At 41.5% G+C, this 24,284-nt stretch overlaps 2 protein-coding genes across 2 annotated transcripts in view; one reads left to right on the top strand and one right to left on the bottom strand.

Moving 5' to 3' along the window:
* LOC105003520 (disks large-associated protein 1-like) overlaps nucleotides 1–5,839 on the top strand; it is a 116,236-nt gene extending 110,397 nt beyond the window's left edge. The window contains 1 exon segment of the mRNA XM_010860734.1: nucleotides 5,817–5,839. Coding sequence (XP_010859036.1) covers nucleotides 5,817–5,839 — 23 coding nt within the window.
* Nucleotides 5,840–6,141: 302 nt separating this feature from the next.
* Nucleotides 6,142–24,284, bottom strand: part of SMARCA2 (SWI/SNF related, matrix associated, actin dependent regulator of chromatin, subfamily a, member 2) — a 183,535-nt gene continuing 165,392 nt past the window's right edge. The window contains exons 30-34 of the mRNA XM_010860733.1: nucleotides 17,440–17,545; nucleotides 16,825–16,926; nucleotides 13,445–13,577; nucleotides 8,732–8,874; nucleotides 6,142–7,068 (exon numbers count right to left, since the gene is read on the bottom strand). Coding sequence (XP_010859035.1) covers nucleotides 7,033–7,068; nucleotides 8,732–8,874; nucleotides 13,445–13,577; nucleotides 16,825–16,926; nucleotides 17,440–17,545 — 520 coding nt within the window. The 3' untranslated portion in view covers nucleotides 6,142–7,032. The remainder of the gene's footprint in view (nucleotides 7,069–8,731; nucleotides 8,875–13,444; nucleotides 13,578–16,824; nucleotides 16,927–17,439; nucleotides 17,546–24,284) is intronic.

Below are 24,284 nucleotides of genomic sequence, written 5' to 3'. Positions count from 1 at the left end.
CAGTCAGGGTAAGAAACTGGCTGGAAACGGGCGTGAGAAAACCGTTCAGGGCACAGACAATGTTCTGTCATGACAAGCTGTCTACATTACTGGATGTAATTGCCAAAACTCTGTTTGTAAAATGGGAAAGTGTTATTGTGTGTATATCTTAATAAATCTATGAACAGGAGAAAATGGAAAAGGAAGTAAGTGAAATTTTTAAAGAGAGACTCTTCCTGGAGAATTGATACTTTTAGCATTCTGTAATGACCTTCTATAAAAATAACACCTGAGATGCACAATTCATTGAGCAGTATGACCCTGTTATTGTACAGGAGACTTATTTTTTTCTTTAAAGTATTTTATATTGGGGTATAACTGATTAATAATGTTGTGACAGTTTTAGGTGAACAGCAAAGGGATTCAGTCATGCATGGATCATTCTTATTGCATGCATGCTAAGTCGCTTCAATTAATGTCTGACTTTGCGACCCCATGGCCTGGAGCCCTCCAGATTCTTCTGTCCATGGGATTCTCCAGGCAAGAATACTGGAGTGGGTTGCCATGTCCTTTTCCAGGGGCTCTTCCCAACGCAGGGATTGAACCATTGTCTCAAGTCTCCTGCACTGGCAGGCAGGTTCTTTACCATTAACGCCGCCTGGGAGGCCCAGAAGGAGGGAAGGTCCTTGCCATAGGAGGGTCAGTCATTGAGAAATCCCTGATTTTCAAAGGAGAAACAGCCAACAAGTTTTAGAACAGGGCTGTTATATATTCAGCTAAGACCTTGGCTGTGCTTACATACCAGATGCCCCCACTCATCTCTCCCAGATTCTGAATAAAAATCTTAAACCTGCCCTGGTCCATCCTGTAGAGACAGGCTGTGTGCTATGCAGAATCAACAAATGAACAATGTGGGAAATCACTCCAAAAATAAAAAGCCTTGCACACAGCTTGAGGAGGACCCAAGACGTGGGGGAAGGGGGAGAGGGCTGACTCGAGACAGTGGTGTTTAATTTACGAAAGGACAGAGGCCCAGCTACCCTCAGGACTGCTGCAGGGCAGGAGCTGGCACTAGAGCAACCTGCGTTCCTCTACAGACTTACTGATGTAGTGGTGGGGTCTCGGCGCAGAGGAACTGCTCTGCGGTCCTACGATTAGGTGGCCATGATTTAGTGAGCCCCTGGAGCTGTGACCTTCACAAGTGCTTCTCAGATTGGTTCCCCCAGCCCTTAGGAGAGACAAGAAGGTACTGGAATTGGGTATTGTTATTCTTCCATGTTGGCAAAATAGTTTGCTAAGGGTGGGCCTTGTTAAGAAGATATATTTACATATGGCTACTTTTCTACTCTCTCTGCTCAAAAAGTGAGGATTTTTTTTCTCCTGTCTTTACTGAGAAGCTGCTAGGGTTCCAGGAGGTAAATCTCATGAAAGTGTGGGAACCCTCCTAAGACTGGGCACCCCTGCCATTTTTAACTCTCAAACTCGTCCAACTGAGGCCTCCAGCAATTTGTTAATTATAGATTAGGTTTTCCTGTCCTGGTACTGGGGCTTCCCAGGTGGCTCAGGGGTAAAGAATCCGCCTGCCAGTGCAGGAGGCATAGGTTCAATCCCCGGTTGGGAAGATCCCCTGGAGAAGAAAATGGCAACCCACTCCAGTAGCCTTGCCTGGAAAATCATATGGACAGAGGAACCTAGCAGGCAGCAGTCCATGGGGTCACAAAAGAGTTGGACAGGACTTAGCGACTAAAAACCAAAAGCCTGGTTCTGGTTACCTGCTGCTGGCCTTCTGCTCCTCCAGGAGGTTGTGATTCTCTGTATCTGCTTGTCTGTCTCTTCAGCTCGAGGGGCAGCAGTTTGCCCTGAACAAACTTCAGTTCTCTGGTGGATCTAAGAAGAGCTGTTGATTTTCAGTTTGCTCAGCTATTTTCTTATTGTGTTAAAGGGATAGCTGCCTTCCAGGCTCCTTAAATGCTAGACAAGATTCTGAAGTTTTAAACACTTCTCTCTGAGTGGTAACAGTATCAGTGTTCTGTGTTTTTTTCTGGTACTTTCTGTACCTTTGTACTTTTCTTACTTTCCACATTTTCTACAATGTGCATATATTTATTTTATTAGAAAAAATAAATGTTCTCAGAAAAAGTTTTAAGTGAATTTAATCCCTGTTGATGTGGAGGAAAATAAGGCAAGTTGCAGAGAATAGTACTGTACTTAAGAAACAAACTGAACATTCAACCCCAGCAGAGCTTACTATCTATATTAACATGACTTTACAATTCCGTTGTCATCATTAGCATAATTGAAGTTTTTCAGGAAAACCTTGTCCTGGCAAATAATTATTGTCTATTACATGAGCTTCCTATAAGACACACAGCTCTTCAGGAGAAAGCAACATAGTTAATGGATAGCTATGCCCTAAGACTCTTAGATTGCCCCCTCAAAATCCTTACCTTACTCCTTCCACAGTCCTAAACTGTGTATCACAGTTTTTACCCAGTCTTAACCAAAATCAGATTTCAAGAAAATCCAACCTTGACTTTCCTTCTCAAACTACCAAAGCTCAATTAAGGCAGTGGGTTCCCTTACCACAGTAAGCAGTGAGTTCCACTTCATCTTATTACTAGGTTACACTGGTGATAGCTGGGGAGCTGGCCTTTGACGGTGTATGTTTCTGTGTGTGTGTGTTTTAATGTGAGGAAGAACAGGCAGAAGTAATCACATCAAGCTATTAAAGCTGATTGCCTGGTAGGGGTGAATTCCAAATTAATTTTCTTTGTATTTCACTCGTTGTGGTGGACATATGTCCATTTTATCATCTTGGAGGAGAAATTTAAAGGTTTAACAAGACAATTTAAAATGTGTATTTTTCTGGTGGGGCACTATGAGTCCAGTCTCTCTAGGTTTATAGTCTCACAGTAAGCATTGCTTCACAGCAGTTATTGAGTTCACAAAGAGGCCTCTGTTGAATGGATAAATAACAAAGTCCTACTATACAGCACATGGAACTATATTCAAAATCCTATGATGAACCATAATGAAAAATATGAAAAAGCGTGTGTATATATGTGTATGAATGAATCACTTTGCTGTACAGTAGAAACTAGTACAACATTGTAAATCAACTACACTTCAATAAAATATGCTTTGAAAAATGACAGAGGCCTCTTTCTAGTATATATATATTTTTAAAAAGAAACCAATGTTTATAAACAGGAATGCTGGTTTTTCCATAGTCTTGACTTAGTTGTCTTGCTTTCTTCAACTTGGAAAACCCCTTTGGAAAATTCTTACTGAAAATGATGCAGAATACAGATACTGTTTTGCATAAAGGGCTTAGTCACTAGGAACATGTCAACTCCACCCTCTGTTAATAAGCTTAGTGTCCTAAACCACACCAGTGATGAGTAGAGCTCACCTGGGCACAGATCTAGCAGTTCTAGACAAACCAGTCGTCGGTTCTTGCCCTGCGCTGCTTCATGTTTGATGACCTCTCCCCAAGTATAACAGAGACTGAAACCCTGCGATTCATGTACTGTATGACAGAATGTGTGAATAAGGACAGAAATGTTACTTTATCTGGTTTGATGTGGCTCTTATTTAGCAAATTTTAAGCAGAGGAATAGACTAGGCCATTCCTCCAGCATATCTGTAGAGTGAGATTGACTCTTACTATAATATTCTCTTGGGAACTACATTTATTCATAAGGGGAGAATATGTCTCCAGCTTTCTGCTAAGAAGACCAAAAATATTTCCCCCAAGTATTATAGTTTATCAGTCTGAATGAGGTTCAAGTTAAGCACAATTGAAGCTTGCATCCTGGTAACCTATATGACAGAAAAGCTGTGTCAGAAAGAGAAAAAATATTCAGACTTTTCAGTTATTTCCATTTATATTGGTTTTACCAGAATGATGATTGTGTCATGGATGTATATGCCTGTACCAGTGATCTAAATCAGGATCAGGACCACTGTGGCCTCATACTGTTCCCCAAGAATGAAATAATGGGGATTAAGAATCTGATAGCTTTAGCAGTGGTCCTTTGATTTGAGCATGACCAGAATCACCTGGAGGGCCCTAGTGCCATCCACGTCAGCGGAATCTCAGGGGCCTTTAGGATCCAATGGCAGCTGGGTGTAAAGGACAAGGTATTAACCCTTGTGGAGTGGCTTGTCACCAAGAGAAAGAACCAAGGTAGTGGAGGAGCCGAGCCAAGAAAACCAGATAGAGGAAAGTTCCATTCTAAGTCATGGAAACCAAACACCTAAGCCAGGACTCATTTGTAAGCCTGGTAATATCAGCAACTGCCAAACAAAGGGGTACCTGGAGCTTATCAGTAAGATCAGTTCCAGGCTTCACTCACTGGGGAGGTAGGGAAGCTGCAAGGAAGATGGGTTTTGGAGGCAAACAAATCTTAACTTTCAAATTATGCTTTGGGGCACTGGCCATAGCTTCAGTCTCTCCTTTGCATCATCCTTATTTATAGAAAGGGAATAAGAACTATGCCTTCTTCCCAGGGTTCTTGTAATTAAATAATTCTAGTAAAAGATCAAGTACATTGCCTGATACTCTTAGCTTCCTTCTTCTGTTCCTGGAAAACTTTTGCTTTTGGAAAGAACGAAGCCTACCCCTGGGCTCAGCTACTGGAAACAGACAAGGTGGATGCTGTGACCAGGTTAAAAATAGGCGGATGTGCAGATGCCTCTTAGTCACGCATGATCACGTTCCCTGCCAGCTCACTAGTGTTCTAAGAGCCACCTTCTGCCTTTCCTTTCTACTTTAGCCAGGGAGAACAACACAGCAAGACAGCAGGAGAGAAATCAGAGAACATCCTTCACCCATAGACGTCCTAAACCATAAAGACAATGGTTTGGATGGCTTTAGAACAGTAGTGCCTTTAATAGCAAATCATCTCAATAAGAAAAACTAATGTGGTTTATTCTTTCCTGGGAGTCTGCAGTCCTACCGTGGTCAGCAAACTAAACAAGCCAAGAAGGGAAACCAACACATTCTGCAATGCTTAAACTGGAAATTCAGACCTGAGTGGACATTTAGAAAGACAGGAATTTCTCAGGAGGATTGCATTTTGTGTGGGTCAAATTTCCTTCAAGATTCAAAGAAAGATGCATTGGCAGTTCCTCATATTATGAAAGTAAGAATCCCATAGTTCTCCTTAGACATTTCTAAGAAATGAAGTTTCCACCAACTAATGCGTTAGAGACAAGCGAAAATGCTTCCATTCTGGTCCTTGTCATTGGTTAGGAATCAAGTGGGTGGGGGTGGGATGGGATAGAGTAGTCATTAATGAACCCTAGTAGAAAGGTATATGGGGTGTTCATTGAACCAGTCTCTGAAAATGAGCAATTTTCTGATCTTTCTAAATTGATATGAATATAGATTTACTAAATACCAAGGTATAAATCTATATTACCATAGATAGGCATACTTCATTTTACTGCGCTTTGCCTTATTGTGCTTTGTAGATACTGTGTTTTTCGCAAATTGAAGGTTTGTGGGGACCCCCACCTCCAGCAAGTCTGTTAGTACTACTTTCCAGTAGCGTTTGCTTGCTTCATGCTTCTGTGACACGTGTTAGTGGTTCTGATGCTTTCTCATTATTATACGTGTTGTGGTGATCTGTGATCTGATTATTACTACCATGACTCGCTGAAGCCTCAGATGATGGTTAGAAGGTATGTATGTTATTTTTTAGACATAATGCTATTGCACACTCAATGCTGTTATACACTTAAGACTATAGTGCAAACTGAACTTTACATGCAATGGGAAGCCAAAAACTCGTGGGACTCACTCTATTGTGCTGTTCACTGTGTTGATCTAGAACTGGACCTGCAGTATATCTGAGGTGTACCTGTGGATTTTCTGGTAAGTAAATAGAAGTTAAACCACTAGAAAAGGTTGAGCAGGGGCTTAGTGTGACTCAGCCCATGGCATCATCAGTCCTGTTATGTAAGTTTAAAGTCACACAAGCAATAAACTCTGCTCCCTTGCAACACACCGGTTCATTCTAGGGGATACTCTTAGTCTTGAAGAATTCTTTTTCCTACCATCTGCACTGTAGAAAGAGCTTGCCTGGCCCTCTGCAGGAGACGCTTACTCAGGCACCAGGGTTTAAATCTCCCAGAACTCAAAAACCAGAGGCAGTGTTTGTTGAGCTCAGTTATATCTTTATTAGGAAAGCACCAACACCACATTCTTGGAAATTACTGGAATTTTATTTGCCTCAGGCTTATGACTTGCAACCAAAGACATTGTGCAAAGAAAGCAAAGATTAAGTACACTTTAGGGAGAAGGAGACGATACACGTTGGTAACATAGGAGATAAGGTTGACAAAAGAAGCCATCCATTACACTATATAGATTGCAATATTCAATAGCGATTTCAACAAAACTTTTTTTTAAATCAAGAGCGAAAAAATTAAGCAATGTTTACAGTAGACATAAATCTTATACAATTCAAAAAGCATTTTTTTTTTCAGATCATAGAGCATAAAATGGAAAAATGTCTATGTAGGTGAAGTCTAACTACTGTACATTTATCACCTATTAAAGTTGCTTATATGTACCACAGTGTAAAAAAAAACAATACCAAACAAATAAAAACCTTGAAAATTGCCTGATGAAAAATAAAATAACCAGTGGCTTTTAATGGCTTCTCCTGGTTATCAGTGCTACAAAAAGACAAAAATCTTCTCATTTGAACAGGTGATAAAACCAGGCACAATCAAACTGTTACCAAATTAGACCCACCCATAGAAATATACCATCCACCCACATTTTTTCCATCAAAAGCTTTTTTGTTTGTTTTAATCTTTGAGGCCCATTTGGTCACAATATGTTACAAAGGTTTGTGTATGCGTGTGTGTTTTTTTACACCATGATATCATATGTTTGTCTGGCACTATTCTAAAGCTAGTTTATAGATGATAATGATATAGAAACGACCCAGTGCCCATAAGAGAAATGAACTCACTGGGTAGAGACGAGAGAGGGGAAGAAGGAGTTCCATTCTACCAAGAAAAAAATGTCCGTAGTGATCACTCATCATCAGTCCCACTGGCTTCAGATTGTTCCTAAAAGTAAATGTAGGACAGAAAGACAATAAGCCATGGAGAGGCAATGTGGAAAAGAAATGACATTGTGGAAACAGTTAACCCTGCTAGTAAAGAGGCATCAACAGGCTCTGTGCTGAAAAGGGGAGCTCCTACTTGGAAACGCCAAAGCAGTGCCAGCCGTCTGTGGCAGAGCTGTGCTCTCTTGCAGTTGGGTATGAAAAGTTCACGGCCTATGGTTTCTTTATGGCTCTGCTGGATCTTTGTTGCTGTGCGAGGGCTTTCTCTAGCTGCGGCTCTAGAGTGCGGGCCCAGCAGTTGTGGCACGTGGGCTTACCTGGACCATGGCATGTAGAGTCCTCCCGGAGCAGGGACTGAATCTGTGTCTCCTGCATTGGCAGGCAGACTCCCAACCGCTGGACCACCGGGGAAGCTCATGGCTAGTGGTTTCTATTTTGAGCACTATTGTTAGAAAATCCATGGGCTTCCCAGGTGGTGCAGTGGTAAAGAATCCACCTACCACTGCAAGAGATGTGGGTTCAGTCACTGGGTCGGGATGATCTCTTGGAGGAGGGAGTGGCAACCCGCTGCAGTATTCTTGCCTGGAAAATCCCATGGAGAGCAGGCTACAGTCCATGGGGTTGCAAAGAGTCAGACATGACTGAGCATGCACACATTGGCAAGGGAGAATAAAGTACTGTGCCTTTGATTTTAGGATTTTAAATGTATTTGAAAATGCTTGTGTCAAGGGTTCAGGCTGGGTAGGGTGGGATAAGAATGCTAAACTTTTCTCAACAGACCTCAATGGCAAATATGTTGAAGGAAAATCAAACTAGCATACATTTGAACATGGAAAATTAACTTTCCAGAAAGCAAAAGAAGGGGATTGCTGGTAGGGAACTTGGAAGTCCTCTGGAAAGTGAATGAAATGGAGAGCCCTTCAGAAGGCACTGTATTAGAAGCTACCTGGGCTGCCCACAGAGTCAAGGGCAGCACCCCAGACTGAACTATCCTCTTTGGGTCTGAAATCAGCCTCTGCTGTTTACTTACATGACCTGCAGTAAAACACACATAACATAGATAAGCACTGATTTCTGTAGTAAGGTGAGATTGACATGTATCTTAGGATTATTATAAGCATTAAGTATGGTACCATATGAGATGGTCCTTATGTCAGGACCTGGCTCCATCAATGCACCCTGAATTTTTCAAATTTTAAAAATAACACCTCTAGGTATGTAAAATTCATCTGAGTTCTTTGTATGGCACCTGAAGTAGCAACTCAGATCCAAAACTCTGACATCCTATCACTTTTTCTCAGCCTCTCATGTAATGGTTATTTCCTCCGTATACCACTATATACTAGGTATGCTGGGTGGTATGGCTATAAAATATTAACCGGCCATGCAGAAAACTCTATTTGTAAGTAGGCACTGGGAAGATAAAGGGAAAGAGGGAACTTGATTTAGCAGTTTTTCATTTTTGAAGACAATAAACAAAGCCCCAAATTCTTTGTTATAAATGACGTAGCTCAGTTCACAACCCTCAATAATGAAATCTCACCAAATCTTTACATTTTCAATTCTGAGTAATAAAGCATAGAGGGTGGAAGGGGCATGGGCGTACGAGAGGGAAACAGAAGTGGGGAGGGCTTCCCAACTTCAGCGAAGACAGCCGTACTTACATTTTCATCTTGCTCTTCATCGCTGTCAAAATCGCTCACCACGGGCTTGGCTTTTCCTCGGTTTGGCCTTTTCTTGCCTTTTCCTTTGTCCCGGCCTTTCTCATCCTTTTTATTGAGCTTGATTTTCACCTTAACAGATTTCGCTACAATGAAACCAAACGGACAACAATGAGGAATCACAGGGGAATCTTTTCACAAGTAGTAAAATGATCCCAGCCTACAGATGACAGACTGCCCAGAATGTCCTTGACTCATGCCTGTTCTCCAGTGGCTGATCCAATTATAGTTAGCACTCTTTCACTTGCAAATGTGTCTTGGTTTGCATGATAAGTTACATAGTCACCCTAAACATGCAACTAGACGGAATGGGGTCCCAGAGGGAAGCTGCGCTGGGTCATTTTCCAGGTCTCTTGATGGCTGAACAGGGATCTTCCTAATAACCAGGATGGTGAAAGCTGCCTTACTGACTGCATGGAGGGGTATGGGCATTTTTTAAAAGAGAACTTTGACATTAAAAAATGTACGTAAGTGTAAAAGAGTTTTTTAAAAAAAGCCAATGATTTTACTGTTTAAATAACTCCATTTGACTTAAAAAGTTAACAGCACAGCAAGGTACAAAATGGAAAGTAAAAACAAACAAATGAATTTGAAAGCTTTTTTCTCTCTTCTCTAGTCTCTCTTCCTACTGTTTTCTTTCTGGTGATTATTTCCAGAAAAAGTAGTATACATCCCTATTTGCAAATATATTCTTCCCTGTGTGTGTGTATGAATCTCTATAGATGACATAAAATTCCATATAATTCTGTATACAGAGAATATAAAGAATACAAGTATACACACATACAGAAAGATGGCACCCATTTCCACTTTCACAGAACTGTTCTGAGGATAGAAATAAAAACATTTGGAAGAAAGAGGTCAAACTGTTATACCACAATTACAGGTATACATCCCAAGGTACACAGAAAATCTGTCCTCCAGCATTGTTCTGGGACAGGTGTCCCTAGAACAGCATTTTCAGGAATGGATGATGAGGTGACTGAGAATGAATGTCTCTCATTCAAACTCCTTTTGTTGGAATATCATGTCTGGTGGTGTCTTGAGACCCTAGAAATAGATAATTGTCATGGAGGCAATCAGCTCTGGAGGGAATCTCAGAGATGAGAACTTTTCAGACTCCTATGAAGGGGGAGAGACCCACTGAACATTTCCAGAGATTAAGTCTTCCATGGACATGTAGGCTGACAAAAAGGATGAGACACAGCTGTTCTGAAGGGTAGGGACAACATATGCCCTCCCCCCATCCCAAATAGGGCAGAAGCTGGCAAATCCTAGTGCACAAAACAGTATTTCTAGTCCAGGCTTCTTCCATCTACCATACCCACATGTCTGCCGCTTAATGAGCTATAAGGCAGGGACACGTTGCTTTGGGTAGAGTCATTTAGGACAGGAAGAAGAGACTGGGCATGAGAAGGTCTGCCTATTAATGGAAATGTGTGTAAGATGTGAAGGCCTTTAATTTAAAAAATAGTAATTTGGAAAGAAAAAGTGTACTACCTTTCCCTATACAGGTGTAGTTCTTCCTGACACAGGAGTACAGGAAATCCATGAAAGTCAGGAAAAGGCAGAAGATGGGCAGCAAAGGCGAGAAAGTACATGCTCAAGAACACAATCTAAATACTTACAGGAGTGGTGGGCACTGGAAAGCCATCAGGGTCGTGAGTCAGTGGATTGTGTTCCTCCACAAAACCCACCTAAAAGGCTGCCACAGGCTACTAGGCTAACAAACTGGCCCTTTAAGCAGACAGGCCCTTTAAACAGCATTCTAAGGCTCTACGCTACCACCACATAGACCTGTGACAAGTTCTAATTAACCAGGGTGGTAGGCAGAATGATGATGCCTCCCAGAGATGTCCCTGTCCTAATCCTCAGACCCTGTCAATACATTCACTTTGCACTGCAGCAGGGAGCATACCGTAATCCCTTGGGATGGGGAGATTATCCTAGACCAACCAGGTAGGCTCAGTCTAATCACAGGTCCTTCAAAGTGGAAGAAGAGGAGCTCTCGGTTCAAGATGATGACACAGGAAGAGGCTGAACTCGCCTCCTCCCACAGACACACTGAATGTAAGCTACAAATGGGACAACTGCCTCTGAAAAAGATGCAGAAACTGGCCGAGGGACACCTCCACACCGGGCAAATGAGGCAGGTAAGAGGAGCGAAGAGGCTGAGACATAATCTCACAGCAAACCCGACCCCTGGTGCAGTGACCCACAGCTGGTCCAGATCCAGGGATTCCTAAATAAGGGAAAACCCAAAGAGACGCCCACTGACACATACTGTAATTAGAATGTCAAAACTTAAAAAACCTTAACAGCAGCAAAAATAACTTAGGCACAAGGGAACCCCTGAGAAGACTAGCAGTAGATTAAGCAGAACTGGGTAATAACCTATGTGGGGAAAGAATCTGAAAAAGAATGGATGCACGTCTGTGTACAGCTGAATCACTTTTCCGTGCAGCTGAAGCTAGCACAGCACTGCAAGTCAACTATACTGCAATATGAAATAAAGTGTTTTAAAAATGGACATTTGTGACAGCATGGATGCACCACGAGGGCAATATGCTAAATGAAATAAATCAGAGAGCAAAAGATACTGTACAATTTCACTTATATGTGAGATTAAAAACTAAACAGATATGGTGGTCACAGAGATGGGGTGGGAAATGGGTGAAGGGAATCAAAAGGTATACCTCTCCAGTTATAAATAAGTCATGGGGTTTAAGGTAAGCAGGGTGAGTACAGTGAATATTGTACTGCATATCTGAAATGTGCTACGAGTACATCTTCAAAGTTCCTGTCACGAAAAAAAAAAATTTTTTTTCTAATTATGTGGTGATGGATGTCAAGGAGATTTACTGTGATCATTTCAAAATATACACAAATATGGCATCATTATGCTGTATATTTGAACCTAATATATACGTTATACCTCAACAACAAAAAGACTGTGGATGAAGAGGAGGCAGAAGAGAGGGTCAAAGAGATGCAACATGAGAAGGAGACATGAGATGGATTCTCCCCTGGAACCCCCACAAAGGAACGCAGGCTGCTAACACCTCGATTTTGGCCCAGAGAGACCCCCAGCAAACTTGTGACCTACAGAAGTGAGACAGTAAGTGTAAGTTGTACTGAGGCTTGTTTGCGGTCATTTGTTAGAGTTGCCATAGAAAGTTAATACACTAAGTCTCAGGAGAGGTTAGGGAAAAAGTCAACTGATAGCTGGGATACGAAGGGAGCTATTTGAAAACAGATTAGCAATCTCGCTCTAAAATTCGGAACTGTTTAGCTAGAAAAAATTATGTCGACTTACTCATCAAACACTAGGATATAAAAACTAGGGAGTAACCAGACGAAACCGAAAAAGGTGAAACTAGTACTTAAGGGGCAGAATCACTAAAGAGAATAATCCTGAGAGCAGATGCGGGTGTGGGGAAACACTTAAGTGCTCTGCTGACAAAGATGTCAGCTCCATTCTCTGTGGCAATACGTAGGCATCAGATGTGTTTTTAAAATGTGTGCGGTGATTTATGGGTAAGAATGTGCAGACAGCATTATTCAGAGTGAGATTACTCCCTGTTGGTACATTCATTAATGGGTGTTCGTATATATGGCTGTATAAAAACCTCTTTGCTGTGGGAAAATGTTCCTAATAGAAAAACCATGCTACAAAACAGTGTGTGATTCTTCTATAAATATTTGTGTGTAGAAAAAAACTGGAAGGCAACTGGAGTTAAATGTATATCGGGTGATGGAATTTTACCAATTTTCTTTTCTTAAAAATATTTTCCAAGTTGTCTGTACTAAGCATGTATCTAATAAAAAAATTTTAAAGCATACCTATACTGTTTTATCTAGAAGACTATAATTACTTTGAGAGGAAGTATGGGGTGAAAACATAATTAGGTAAGAAGAAATTTTAGATGTTTTCAAGGCAGCTTTAACCTTTGAAATAATATGGTTACCCATCCAGGCTGGCACTAGATTAAGACTAGGGAGATTCTTGCCTTGGGTGAAAAACTTGAGAGGGCTCCAAGATTCAGTAACCAAGATAAATACCAGTCGATGTGATGTTTTAAAAGCTCAAAATTCATGGCCAAAAAAACCCCATGATGAATAAAATATCAAAACTTAGAAGACAGGATCAGTATCTGATCCACGAAGGACAAAATGCACCACAGTCTGAGTGTCAAGGTGGTGATTCTCAAAGTGCAGTGCTGGATGCACCCCCCGAGCACCCAGTGGAGACACGAGCCTCCCAGACCCCACCGCAGGCAACCGAGTCAGAAACTCAGGGGTGGAGCCCAGCAGCCACCGAGTTTAGAGACCCACCGTGCTGGGTAACAGCAAGGTGGTATTAGCAGCCGCGCTGGTAGAAAACGTCTATTACACTGATTTCCAAAGGCAACATTCAGTGTGTGCCTGAGCCTGGCCACGTGCTACGCTCTTGCGTGGTTGGAGGTGTGTCTAGAAGCTCAGTTTTACACAGGCGGACGCTGAGCTCCAGCAAGGTAAGTCCACTGCCAGGGTTGCCCAGAAAGGCCACAGAAGACCAAGGCCTAAATCCAGATCTGCCTGACTCGCACATCTGCCCTGTGAGAAACGACGCAGGTGGCCAGGGCCCAAGGAAGTGGAGACACCACGTGGACTCACCCTCTGACTCCGACTCTTCTTCATCTTCCTCTTCCTCCTCTTCATTGCTTTCATCCTCACTCTCTTCCTCTTTGGCAATTTTCTGCCGAGCGCTTTTAAACACTGACTGTAAGACGATGGAGTCTTCATAGATCTACGGGGTCAAAATAGCAACCGTTAAAAACCCCAATCTGAGGGCCTGAAATTCACAAATGCAGCGTGCTCTTTTCTTCCCTGTGCCCACACCTCTGACACCCAACAGGAAAACACCAAACTCAGATCTACAGAGAGATTCTTATTGGAAAAGTCCACATACAGCTGAACTAATTTCAGCATCTGTGTGTGTGCGCACATGCTTGAGAGGGAAGGGTGGGCTTCTCATTTTTGACAGCAAGACTAGAAGACAGCAAAAATGTCCTCTCATTTTTGACAGCAAGACTAGTGTTTAAAAAAATGTTATTTCTTAAGAGATCAAATTTGTGGTTACCAGAGGCAGGGGTAGGGGAAGATAGAATTGGATGAAGGTAGTCAAAAGATTGGAGAAGCAAATGGCACCCCACTCCAGTACTCTTGCCTGGAGAATCCCATGGACGGAGAAGCCTGGTAGGCTGCAGACCATGGGGTCGCCAAGAGTCGGACACAACTGAGCGACTTCCCTTTCACTTTTCACTTTCCTGCATTGGAGAAGGAAATGGCAACCCACTCCAGTGTTCTTGCCTGGAGAATCCCAGGGACGGGGGAGCCTGGTGGGCTGCCATCTATGGGGTCGCACAGAGGCGGACACAACTGAAGCGACTTAGCAGCAGCAGTCAAAAGATACAAACATCTAGTTATAAGACAAATAGTTACAGGGATGTAAGGTACTATATGGTAAATATAATCAATACTGCTGTACATTTTATATGAATGTTGTTAAGAAAGTAAATCTAAGTTCTCATTACAAAGAAAAATATTTTTTTCTATTTCTTTGATTTTATATCTATATGAGATGATGGATATTCACTAAACTTACTGTGGCAATCATTTCATGATTTATGTAAGTAAAATTATACTGTACACTATAAACTTACACAGTGCCTTAGGTCACTAAAATCTCAATAAATCTAGAAGGAAAAAATAAATCAAACTGTATTTCTTAAATTGTTCCATCAAGTACTGTGGTATAGCAACTTTTTTTTTAAAGGTGCAATTCTCCTAACAAAAATGGAAAACCATTATTTATTACTGACTTTATCTGTGCCAGCCAACAGTATTGCAATAAATGCTTTATTTCTAGTGTATGCACATATGTGAGCACAGCCCTGTGCGGTTGCTGAGAGAACTCTAAAGTTCAAAAATGGCCCTTTTCCTCAAAAAACAGAACAGAAGTACCATATGATCCAGCAAGCCCATTCCAGATATATACCCAAAGGAACTGAAAGCAGAGTCCCGAAGAGATGCATACACACCCCTGTTTACAATAGCACTGTTCACAGTAGCCGAGAGGTAGAAGCAGACCACATTTCATCCATAGAGGTATGGATAAACAAAATGAGGTATCCATATGGTGGAATATCACTCAGCCTTAAAAAGGAAAGAAGTCCTGTTACATGCTATACGACATGGATGAACTTTGAGGACACGATGCTAGGTGAAATAATAAGCCACTCACAGACAGACAAATACTGTGTGATCCCTTATGAGCTGTCTAGAATAGTCAAATTCATAGAAAGAGAAGGTAGAACAGTGTTTGGTGGAAAGATTACAGAGTTTCACTTTTACAAGGTGAAAAAGTTCGGGAGATCTATTGCACAACAATGAAAATACCCTTCATGCTGCTGAGCTGTACACTTAAAAATGGTAAAGAAACACTGGGATGGGGCCACTGGGGCAGAATTTCGCCGGAGACACTATAGTTTAGCTGGATCTTAAAGGTGAGGATGATCCTATTAGGGGTCAGAAAGAGGGGTTTTTAGCAAAGGGGAGCAAAGGAAAAGATGAGGGGGCAAGAATCACAAAGATGTGTCTGGAGTGGAGCCATCATCAATTTCCTGGTTATGACATGGGATGGCTGTTATGCAAGATGTTACTATCAAGCAACTCTGTATTTATATTCTTTCCTACAACTGCATGTGTATCTGGGGAAGTGGGTGTTTACGGGACCTGTCTTATTGGACTATGAACTGTTTAGGTTGAGGAACAGCAAGGAGTGAGGATATAACCTCAGAAAGCAGACTATGATGATTAAATTCATTCTACATTTTAATAGTACGTGGGGAAGCTCAAAGCTTGGTGGGCAGTGGACAGAATAAGAAGGTGCTTAGAGAAAGATAAACCAACATCCCGGTGGGTCTGGGAGGGAAGCCAGTCGAGAGGCCATTTATCACCCCAGGTCAGGGGTGAGGCAGTGTGGCAAACGGGGGGTGGTGGGTCAGGGTGAATATCACGATGCAGCCACAGTCCTGTGAAGAAGCTCCAGTCTACCCACAAACCGTAAGCAGGCATTCACGAAACCCTTCCGTACTGAGCCTCGGACTTAACCGTGTCCTAGTTTTCACCTTCAATTTCTTTGACGAAGGCTTGCTTTCAAGACCTGTTGTTTTGGTCAAAATAACACTAATATTAAGTCCCATTAACTGGAAAGGTATGTAGTCTGTTCAAGGCACATTCTGAGGAGGCCCACATTCTCCAATTTAGTGACTAGGACTGACATGAAGATTAAAAAGCCCGATCAGGAAAGAGGCCTAAGGAATTTGATGGTGGTTTAACACTGCATTGGTTGGCAGACACGCTGGCCTGCCTTCATGTTCTTTCTGCTTCCTGAGTATGAGAGCATAGATGGGAAAAGGAGAGTTCCTACAAAAGGTGAGTGGAATTGAGGTGTAATTAAAGCCAGAGTGTCCTCCACCTACTTATTTTAATAGAATTACTTACAGACTCTTATACCCACTAACTGCAGAGAAAGAAAGTAAAGAGAATTGCAGCTGACCTGATAAAAAAGCATTTTTGTAACAATTAGAGGTGATGGTTGTTTTTGCTATATAATTTTTGTTTTAAAAGAAAATAACAGTTTCAGCTCCCGAGGCAAAGTTACAATCAGAAAACCCAAGGTAAATATAACCAAATACACCATTTCTATAAAAGCAAAGATTGTACCTCTAGCTTTTAGGCATTATATTAAGTTATTAACTTAAATTCCTCCTCTGGTTAAAAGCCAGGCCTTAAAAGGGAAGCACAAGTAGGAACTAGCATGGATACGGTACAAAGGAGCTGGCATTAATTTAAAAATGCCAAAGCCTCGATTGACTTACATAGGTAAGTAACATGGAAAGATAGGCTTTTATTTTTCCTTTTCTTCTGCCAGGATAGAAAATATTTTGCTGAAAACAACACAGGCATGTTTAAGGTTAAACGTGTCTCACCTGGGATCCCTCCAAGTTGAATGTCTGAGCATTGTGACAGAGGAGCATGACGTCTTTCTCCAGGTCACCCAGGCTCCGGTACTTATGATTACGAATTCTTTCCTGATGGAAATTTTGGATAAAACAGAGTCGGGGGTGGAGGGGGGGCGGGGGGGGGCGGTGGTGGCGCAGGGGTGGGGGAGGGTGCAGGTAGAAATACAACAATCAATACTTGGTTAACGAAGCCTGGTCTCCCCTTTGTCTTCCCAGTAGACAGTCCTGCCAGAAAGGTGGGGCTACACAACCCCAGGGGGCGCCATCCACAGAGACCACCCTGCTTCCAAGGGGCAGCGAGGAGCATGTGACGGGAGCCTGTAAGAGCTCTGGGGTCATGGGAGCAATCTGAGACTTCTTAAATAAAATGCAGTGTAATCACTATGAGCCCTCAATATGATGATTAAATAACGTACATCTAAAGGCACAGGAACATCCTGACCTTGTTAGTGCTGAGCCCTGGTGGGTGTCAGTGGCAGTAAGATAGGTCACCACTGTCAGGTCCTAATAATTATGATTTTTTCAACCTATTTACATCTCTATTTTATTTAAGAAATAAAAGTTTGTAAACAAAAGATGTACCTTTATTTTTTTGAAATCCACCGGTTTCCTAATTAATTCATAATATTCTGGTAATTCTTTTCTTGAAGGTAACTGAATGAAGACTTCACTGAGCTGTCGCCCTGAACTGTAGGGTGGGGGAAACACACAGAACCATAACAGATCACGCACTGCTGAGACAAACTTGTGTTCTCTTTCAGAAAATGTCAAGAAAGCAAAGGGCATCCCATGCATAGAAACATGGGGCTCTTTAGAGCAAAGAAAATCCTACGACTAACGCTATGAGAGATTAGTCCCTGGTGCTAACTTCAAAATCACAGGAAAATACCAGTAGGTCTCCACTTCTGTCATATACGTATGGGAAGTCCACAGAGTGAATCTCTTCAGTTTGATACAAATATTTAAAATATCCCATTCCACCAAAAATTCCATTTCTAAATGAGTAATAATTGAATTGGTTATAGAAAAAATAAATACATGGACTTTCTTTCCATACCCCTTTGTTTTCACATTCACTGTATATTCAGAAAATAGTATGTGAGAACATACTCTGGAAATTCACATGAAAAGCTTTTGTATGAACTAGGGCTGTCTTATCTTTGCAGTCTTATTCCTTTGAGAGCATTTTTACACACTGTGAACCACACGTACCTTTATTATTATTTGCCGGAGGAACCCCTTCATCTTGCCTAACTCCATTTTGTGTGTATGAAGTAATTTGTGCAGAAAAGAACAAACATATTTAGCAAGTGTGGCTGCCTCATGCGCCTGGGATCAGTGCTGTACCCTCCCCCCGACCCCCTCAATTCATGGTAGCTTTATTTGAAAGCACATTTAATAGCAACAAATCTGCACATTTTGCAATTTTGAGAAACAGACTATAATACAATATAAGCATTTAACATTACTTAATGTTAGAAGCAGACACAATCAAAGGAACAAGATATAATTGAGGCTCAGGATCCTATTTTCTGACTGAGCCTATCTAGATCAATAACAGCTTGGGAGATATGGTATAGTCATTTTTCACAAAAATCTCACTTCCCTTACAATGCCATCTCCACTTCTTTTGTGAAGCCAGAAATACATGTAAAAAATAAAAATAAATCACTGCCATGTAAATTTTGGAAGGTAATCCTAGGAGTGAGTGATAATGCTAGAAGCAGCAGCAGAGAATGAGTGACAATATGCTGTTTTAATCTACAGTCCCAGTCGTATAATTAAAAAATAATCATAATGACAGTTATCATAAAAAAGGCATGCGCAGTAACTCAAATGGTTGCCTAGCAACCAGTGGGGAAAATGCTGAAGTGCAAAGGGGCCTGCATAAATTAACCGAAAATCCTGTCAAAGGGATGGGTGAGTTTTTCTGTGATACTGGGTCAGTATTTAGTTTTATTTTTTAATGCATATACAGGCCTCATGAATACTAAAACCAGGGGCTAACCCACGAGGTATAAGAAGACTGGACTTTGATAGGAAGCTGGATTTTAAAGATTACTGTGGCAAGAACCAAGGTGTTCTCTTGCCCTCAGCCACCCCTACCTCCCATTTGAGGTTGAGAAATGTGACGGTACCACCATGTATTATACCATATAGAATATGAAAAAAGCCATTTCATTTGCTGTCACCTTTGACACAGGGCCACAATCTCTGGTCTGTTTTTCTTTCTCCCATTCTGAGACTTAAATACACAAACATTTCACCAGTCTGTTAATGAATATCTGAAAGGCAATACAGGAACTTATAGATATTCATTTTTCTGTTTACAATTGGCATTCTTTATACCCTAGCAACAGTCAGACCTCTCTGTAATTTTGGATTTAACACCTGACCCTCAGTGACATCTTCAGTGTCATTTTCTACATTGCCAACAGATGGTGTTATTTTTCTATTGACGGATTACAAGTATATCTTTGCTGTGTACACCTGTGATGGACATCCTCTCAATTTCATCTGTGCTACTAGAGAAGTAGGAAAGAAGCAGTTTGCACTGAGGGTGTGGTAAAGCTCTTTTCATCAGGGACAGAATGGCTCAAACAATCTCGATCTGATGTCCTGGTCCCAAGACATATTCTAGAACCTATGAAGGAGACAAGTCCAGAGTTATCTATGCTCAATAAAAGAGACAGCTGAATGTCCTGAAACTCAGGACCAATACCTGTAAAATGACATAAATTTACTTGGTTTCAAAAACAAAGGCTCATGTGGCTTAATATTCCTATCTCACTTTGTTTATCCTCCCCCCACCCCCAACACCTCCGAAGAACCAAGGACCAGAGCTGAAGGAAGACCTGGACACCATCTAAGGAAACCTTCTTGTGGTTTCACTAGAACCATCTCCATTCAAACCCCTCAGTCTGGCTTTCAGAGCCCTCCTCAGGTCCTTCTCTGCAAACCCCGTGTCTGTCCTGCTAATGTGACTCTTCTGGTCAGAACAGCCTCTCTATGCATACTCCCAAGTACGTCAGCCGATCCCCTCTTTATCACAAATTCCAAGTCTCCCACCTCTCACTCCATGGCTAGAACATTCTCTATCCTTTCCTCCCTTCAAATATTCCATGATCCATCCAGGATCAAGAAACTGTTCTCCTCAATTAAACAACTCTTGGTACCTTGCTGCTCAGAACTTAATTCTATGTATGTTGGGTTTTCTCTCTCCTCCACAGAGCATGGGAACACTTTACGTGCAGTCAGAACCCTTCCCCCATCTCTTACCAGAGGGGATAATTCTCATTTCAACCCCAGGCAGGAAATGTCAGGTGGTCCTGAAGGACATTCAGCTTTTATATAACCTATAGAATGCACGAGGTAGCTGGACCACTTGCTAATGTTGTTATGATAACTTATTTTCCCCTAAATTAAAGGTTTTTTTAAAAAGGTAAAAAAAAAAAAAAGAAGGCAGCCTGACAGAGTTTTAAATTCTTGGCATTTCTTTCTCAAACTTAAGCTGAACAAATGCTTTTTCAATATACCTTCTCAAATACTTTTTTTCTTCACTGCCAGGAAGTTTTTTTCCCCTAAAGTACAGAACAATGGACTAATTGTACAATGATTTGCAGAAGGTGTTCCATTTCTTATCCTACCCCCAAGGCATTTTCCATTATGTCATTTTATACATTTAAGGCTTGAGCAGAAATTATAATTTCCAAGTGTGCTGTTTGCCATGGCAAAAGTGATACCCGTCCCCCTCCTCCAAAATGGTCTGATTTCCCACGTATTTCATACAACAGTCTATCACAGAATAAGAAATGTGATCCTATAAGATGTAGGGGGTGGAGAAGTAGAATAACCTAAAATACAAACATAAAGGAACCCACTGCATTTAACAGAGTTCGCAGGTGCTGGTGGGCAAACACATTTCCTCTCCAGAGGTCAAAGAGACACCTGGCTATGCTGTCATGGTACATGAGATAGAAAAGCCCTACATGCCACTATGCTAATGGCGGTTTGCAAGTCCTGCATGTAGAGTTTACATGCTTACACACACACACGCACACACGAGATTTGCTTTGCTGTGCTTCATCTGGGAGCCAGTTTTTCTCCCATTACCTCCACAAACAGAATGGCAAGAATTTCACATCTCTTCTACTGTGACTTTAAAATGATGATTACAGACATTATAAATGTCACATAAATATCAGGTCTACCTCTGATTACAGTTTAGGTAAAGCTGGAAGAGTGCATAAGGCTGTAATACTAGCTTAGAAACCTACTCCTTTAAAATGCTGGCTGCTGCTGCTGCTAAGTCGCTTCAGTCGTGTCCGACTCTGTGCGACCCCAGAGACGGCAGCCCACCAGGCTCCCCTGTCCCTGGGATTCTCCAAGCAAGAACACTGGAGTGGGTTGCCATTTCCCTCTCCAATGCATGAAAGTGAAAAGTGAAAGTGAAGTCGCTCAGTCATGTCCAACTCTTCGCGATTCCATGGACTGCAGCCTACCAGGCTCCTCCGTCCATGGGATTTTCCAGGCAAGAGTACTGGAGTGGGGTGCCATTGCCTTCTCCGAAAATGCTGGCTAGTATGTGTTTAATGATATTGGTTAAGGGTCCTTTTAAAAACATTTTTTTGGCTGCTTCATGATTTGTGTTTTTACCTGCCAAAGCTGATCTACTGACAAGAATTCCTAATGGATACTTCTGGAAAAGTAATCTCAACTAAAGCTGAAGTAGGTTTTGTTTATATTTTTTTATATTTAATGAATGAATATAAAAATGTATGGTTTTCTTGCCTCCATAAGAAAATTTCATCCTGATTTAGAACACCCACTTGTAGTTGGAAAGGTTTCACAGAAAATTATTAGAGTCCTAAAGGAGTCAAACATAGGAAATCATTTGAGAAGAAAACCATAAAAACTGGGTCAGCATTGGAGGGCAGTAGGTGAAAGCATGTGTCTTTTTATAGGGTCAGATTCCTATAGGGTTTAGTAAATACCATTTAAAAATACACTTAGATCTGAGTAGCACTTTGCTTATCCGGGAAGCCCCCAGAAACCTGAGCCAGTCATACAGCAGGGGTCAGAGCACTTGCACTCTGCATTCTCTGCTGAGGCCTCTCATCTGAATCTTACTGAGTACTGACGGACAATACCGATAACTCCCAACAAGCCTGAGAATCTGACTTCCCGGCTTCTTGAAGCATATAGGAGGTAATACCAAAACAGAATGGGATGTGGGCTGACTAGCTTTTGGTAGTGGAATGGATAGCTGTGAAAATTACCCCAAGGGTTGTTTAAGGACTAGATATACAATGTGCCTATCAACCAAAATAAGGTTACCCCAGGTTTATGCAAGGTACATGCCCCAAAGTTAGGAGACTTAAAGGGCTCGCTCAGCTCAATAAGAAAAGCACCAAGGCTCTAACAAGTCTTCAATGCAATCATACTCTGATGTATGGTTTTGTGATTGGTAATCTACTCTAGGCAGAAATATGGATAAAGATATATACATATGTATATCATATGTACATGTAAAGATGTTCATCACAGGATTATTTAAAATAAGGCAGCCAATATGCTAAACAATTAGGGGAAAAAACAAGTGAGGGAATGCTAGAATCTAAAATTATGTAGTTTTAAATTATGTGCCTTAAAAGACAGGAAAAATGCTCAGTATGACATTCAATGGAAAAAAACCAACAGGATATCAAATTGTAAATGCAATACACATTTCAACTACGTTTTTTAAAAGGCATGAACTAAGGACCAGAAGGAGAAATGTCAGAGCATAAATAAACATTAATAATAATGTGCTCTTGTTCAACAAAATGAAGATTTACAATCTAATATGATTTGGAACCATACTGTCATCCATAAATAAAGTAGACCTCAAACACTTTCCCGGGTTACCTTCTTTGAAAGCATGCTATAAGTCAAAAATCTAATTTGATTTTTCCCAGAGAAACGTCGTCTGAGGAGCATATGACCAAGTATTGTTTATGTCACCGTAAACAGCACAGTTCGTCACCTGGCACCTTTTAACTCTTCCATATAAAGCCAAATAAACAGAATAATAGAACAATAATTCCATAAATTTTTTATTTTAAAAAAGTAGATTTTAACAGAATCTACTGTATAAAGTTCCTATCTATTCCTTCAGAATTTCCTCATTGAACTTACAATGAAGTAAGTTCTCACTGAACTTACAGCAAAGCAAAGGTGATGACCAGGACATGAGGTTTGGAGTATTATTTATTTATTGTGTATTTGGACAAGCATTTTGAGGAGACGACTGAGAAGATTTATCATCCGTCACTTGGCTTTTTAGAAATACTGACTTGGACCATCTAGTTTCCTCTTCTCTTTCTTTCCCACAACGCTTCATCACAGCAGGTGGAGGCACGGAATTCTAACTGTCCACCTGTCTCAAGGAGACGCTGCTTCCTTGGTCAGCTTTTGTCACCTCATCTTGGAGACTCAGAAGTGACTCGAAGGAAGCCTTACTTTCCAAAGCTAAGAACTCACCTTCCCTTCCACTGAATATTCTGTCCTTTGATCTCTCCCCAGGTCTCTAACTTCGTAATGTTAAAAAAAAAAAAATGCTTCAAAGCTTTTGGCTGAATTGTGATCAAGCTCAAAAAGCACAAAGCTTTTGCAGGCAAACAAAATCCAGTGGCTCTCTCCCTGAGCTGCAGATCCCAAATGCCACTCTGTTAAAGTGGTGTGCCCGTGTGTTGCAGCGAGCACCCCAAGCGTGCTTTTTCCTCTAATGGCCGTTTTAGGAAATTCTTAAGGAAGACACGTGAGGTGTGATTCTAAAGAAACGAGGCAGATATTTTTCCTATGGGTGTATAAGAACATTTATGCCTAATAACTGTCCTCTTTCAGAATGATCCATTTTAAAATCAAAAGACAGAGAGTGGTTTTGAAGACAGCTTATCAGCCCTGTAAGAAAGTCAGTTTCCTTGTTTCTAGCTGGGGCTTTTTCCCCTGCCTCAGAGAGAGGTTGCTTGTGCTGGTTGTCCTGAAGCTTTGAAAGGCAGAGACCCTGGGCTCCTGGGCTAGGCTGAAGCTTGGAGCCCCGGGGAGGCCTTCTGTGCCTCAGAAAGCGGATGGGCCAAGTTTATTTGTGGGCTGCCCACCTGCTGTACATGGTTAAAATTGGCTGAGCATCATTAATAAGTGTCAAGTCACCAGGAGGCAAAGAGCGGCATATCCCAGTACACATCTGAGAGTATCAGTACTGTTTAAGGAGGGCAAAATTAAGTCCTGGTATCCACATTTCCCGGAGCTGACTCTCTCAGGACTAAATGCAACTTCTGAGCCCTCATTTCCCAATAAGTGTGCCCTATGGAAGAGGAGCTTAATGGATCATTAACAGTGTTCCCTGGACAGGGGGCGGGAAATGCTGAGTTAAAGGAAGTTCAACT

Source organism: Bison bison, unplaced genomic scaffold, assembly GCF_000754665.1.
Source record: "Bison bison bison isolate TAMUID 2011002044 unplaced genomic scaffold, Bison_UMD1.0 scf7180017864469, whole genome shotgun sequence".
Classification (NCBI taxonomy): Eukaryota; Metazoa; Chordata; class Mammalia; order Artiodactyla; family Bovidae; genus Bison; species Bison bison.
The sequence above is the reverse complement of the archived record's forward strand: the minus strand, read 5'-3'. Positions and strand labels throughout refer to the sequence as shown.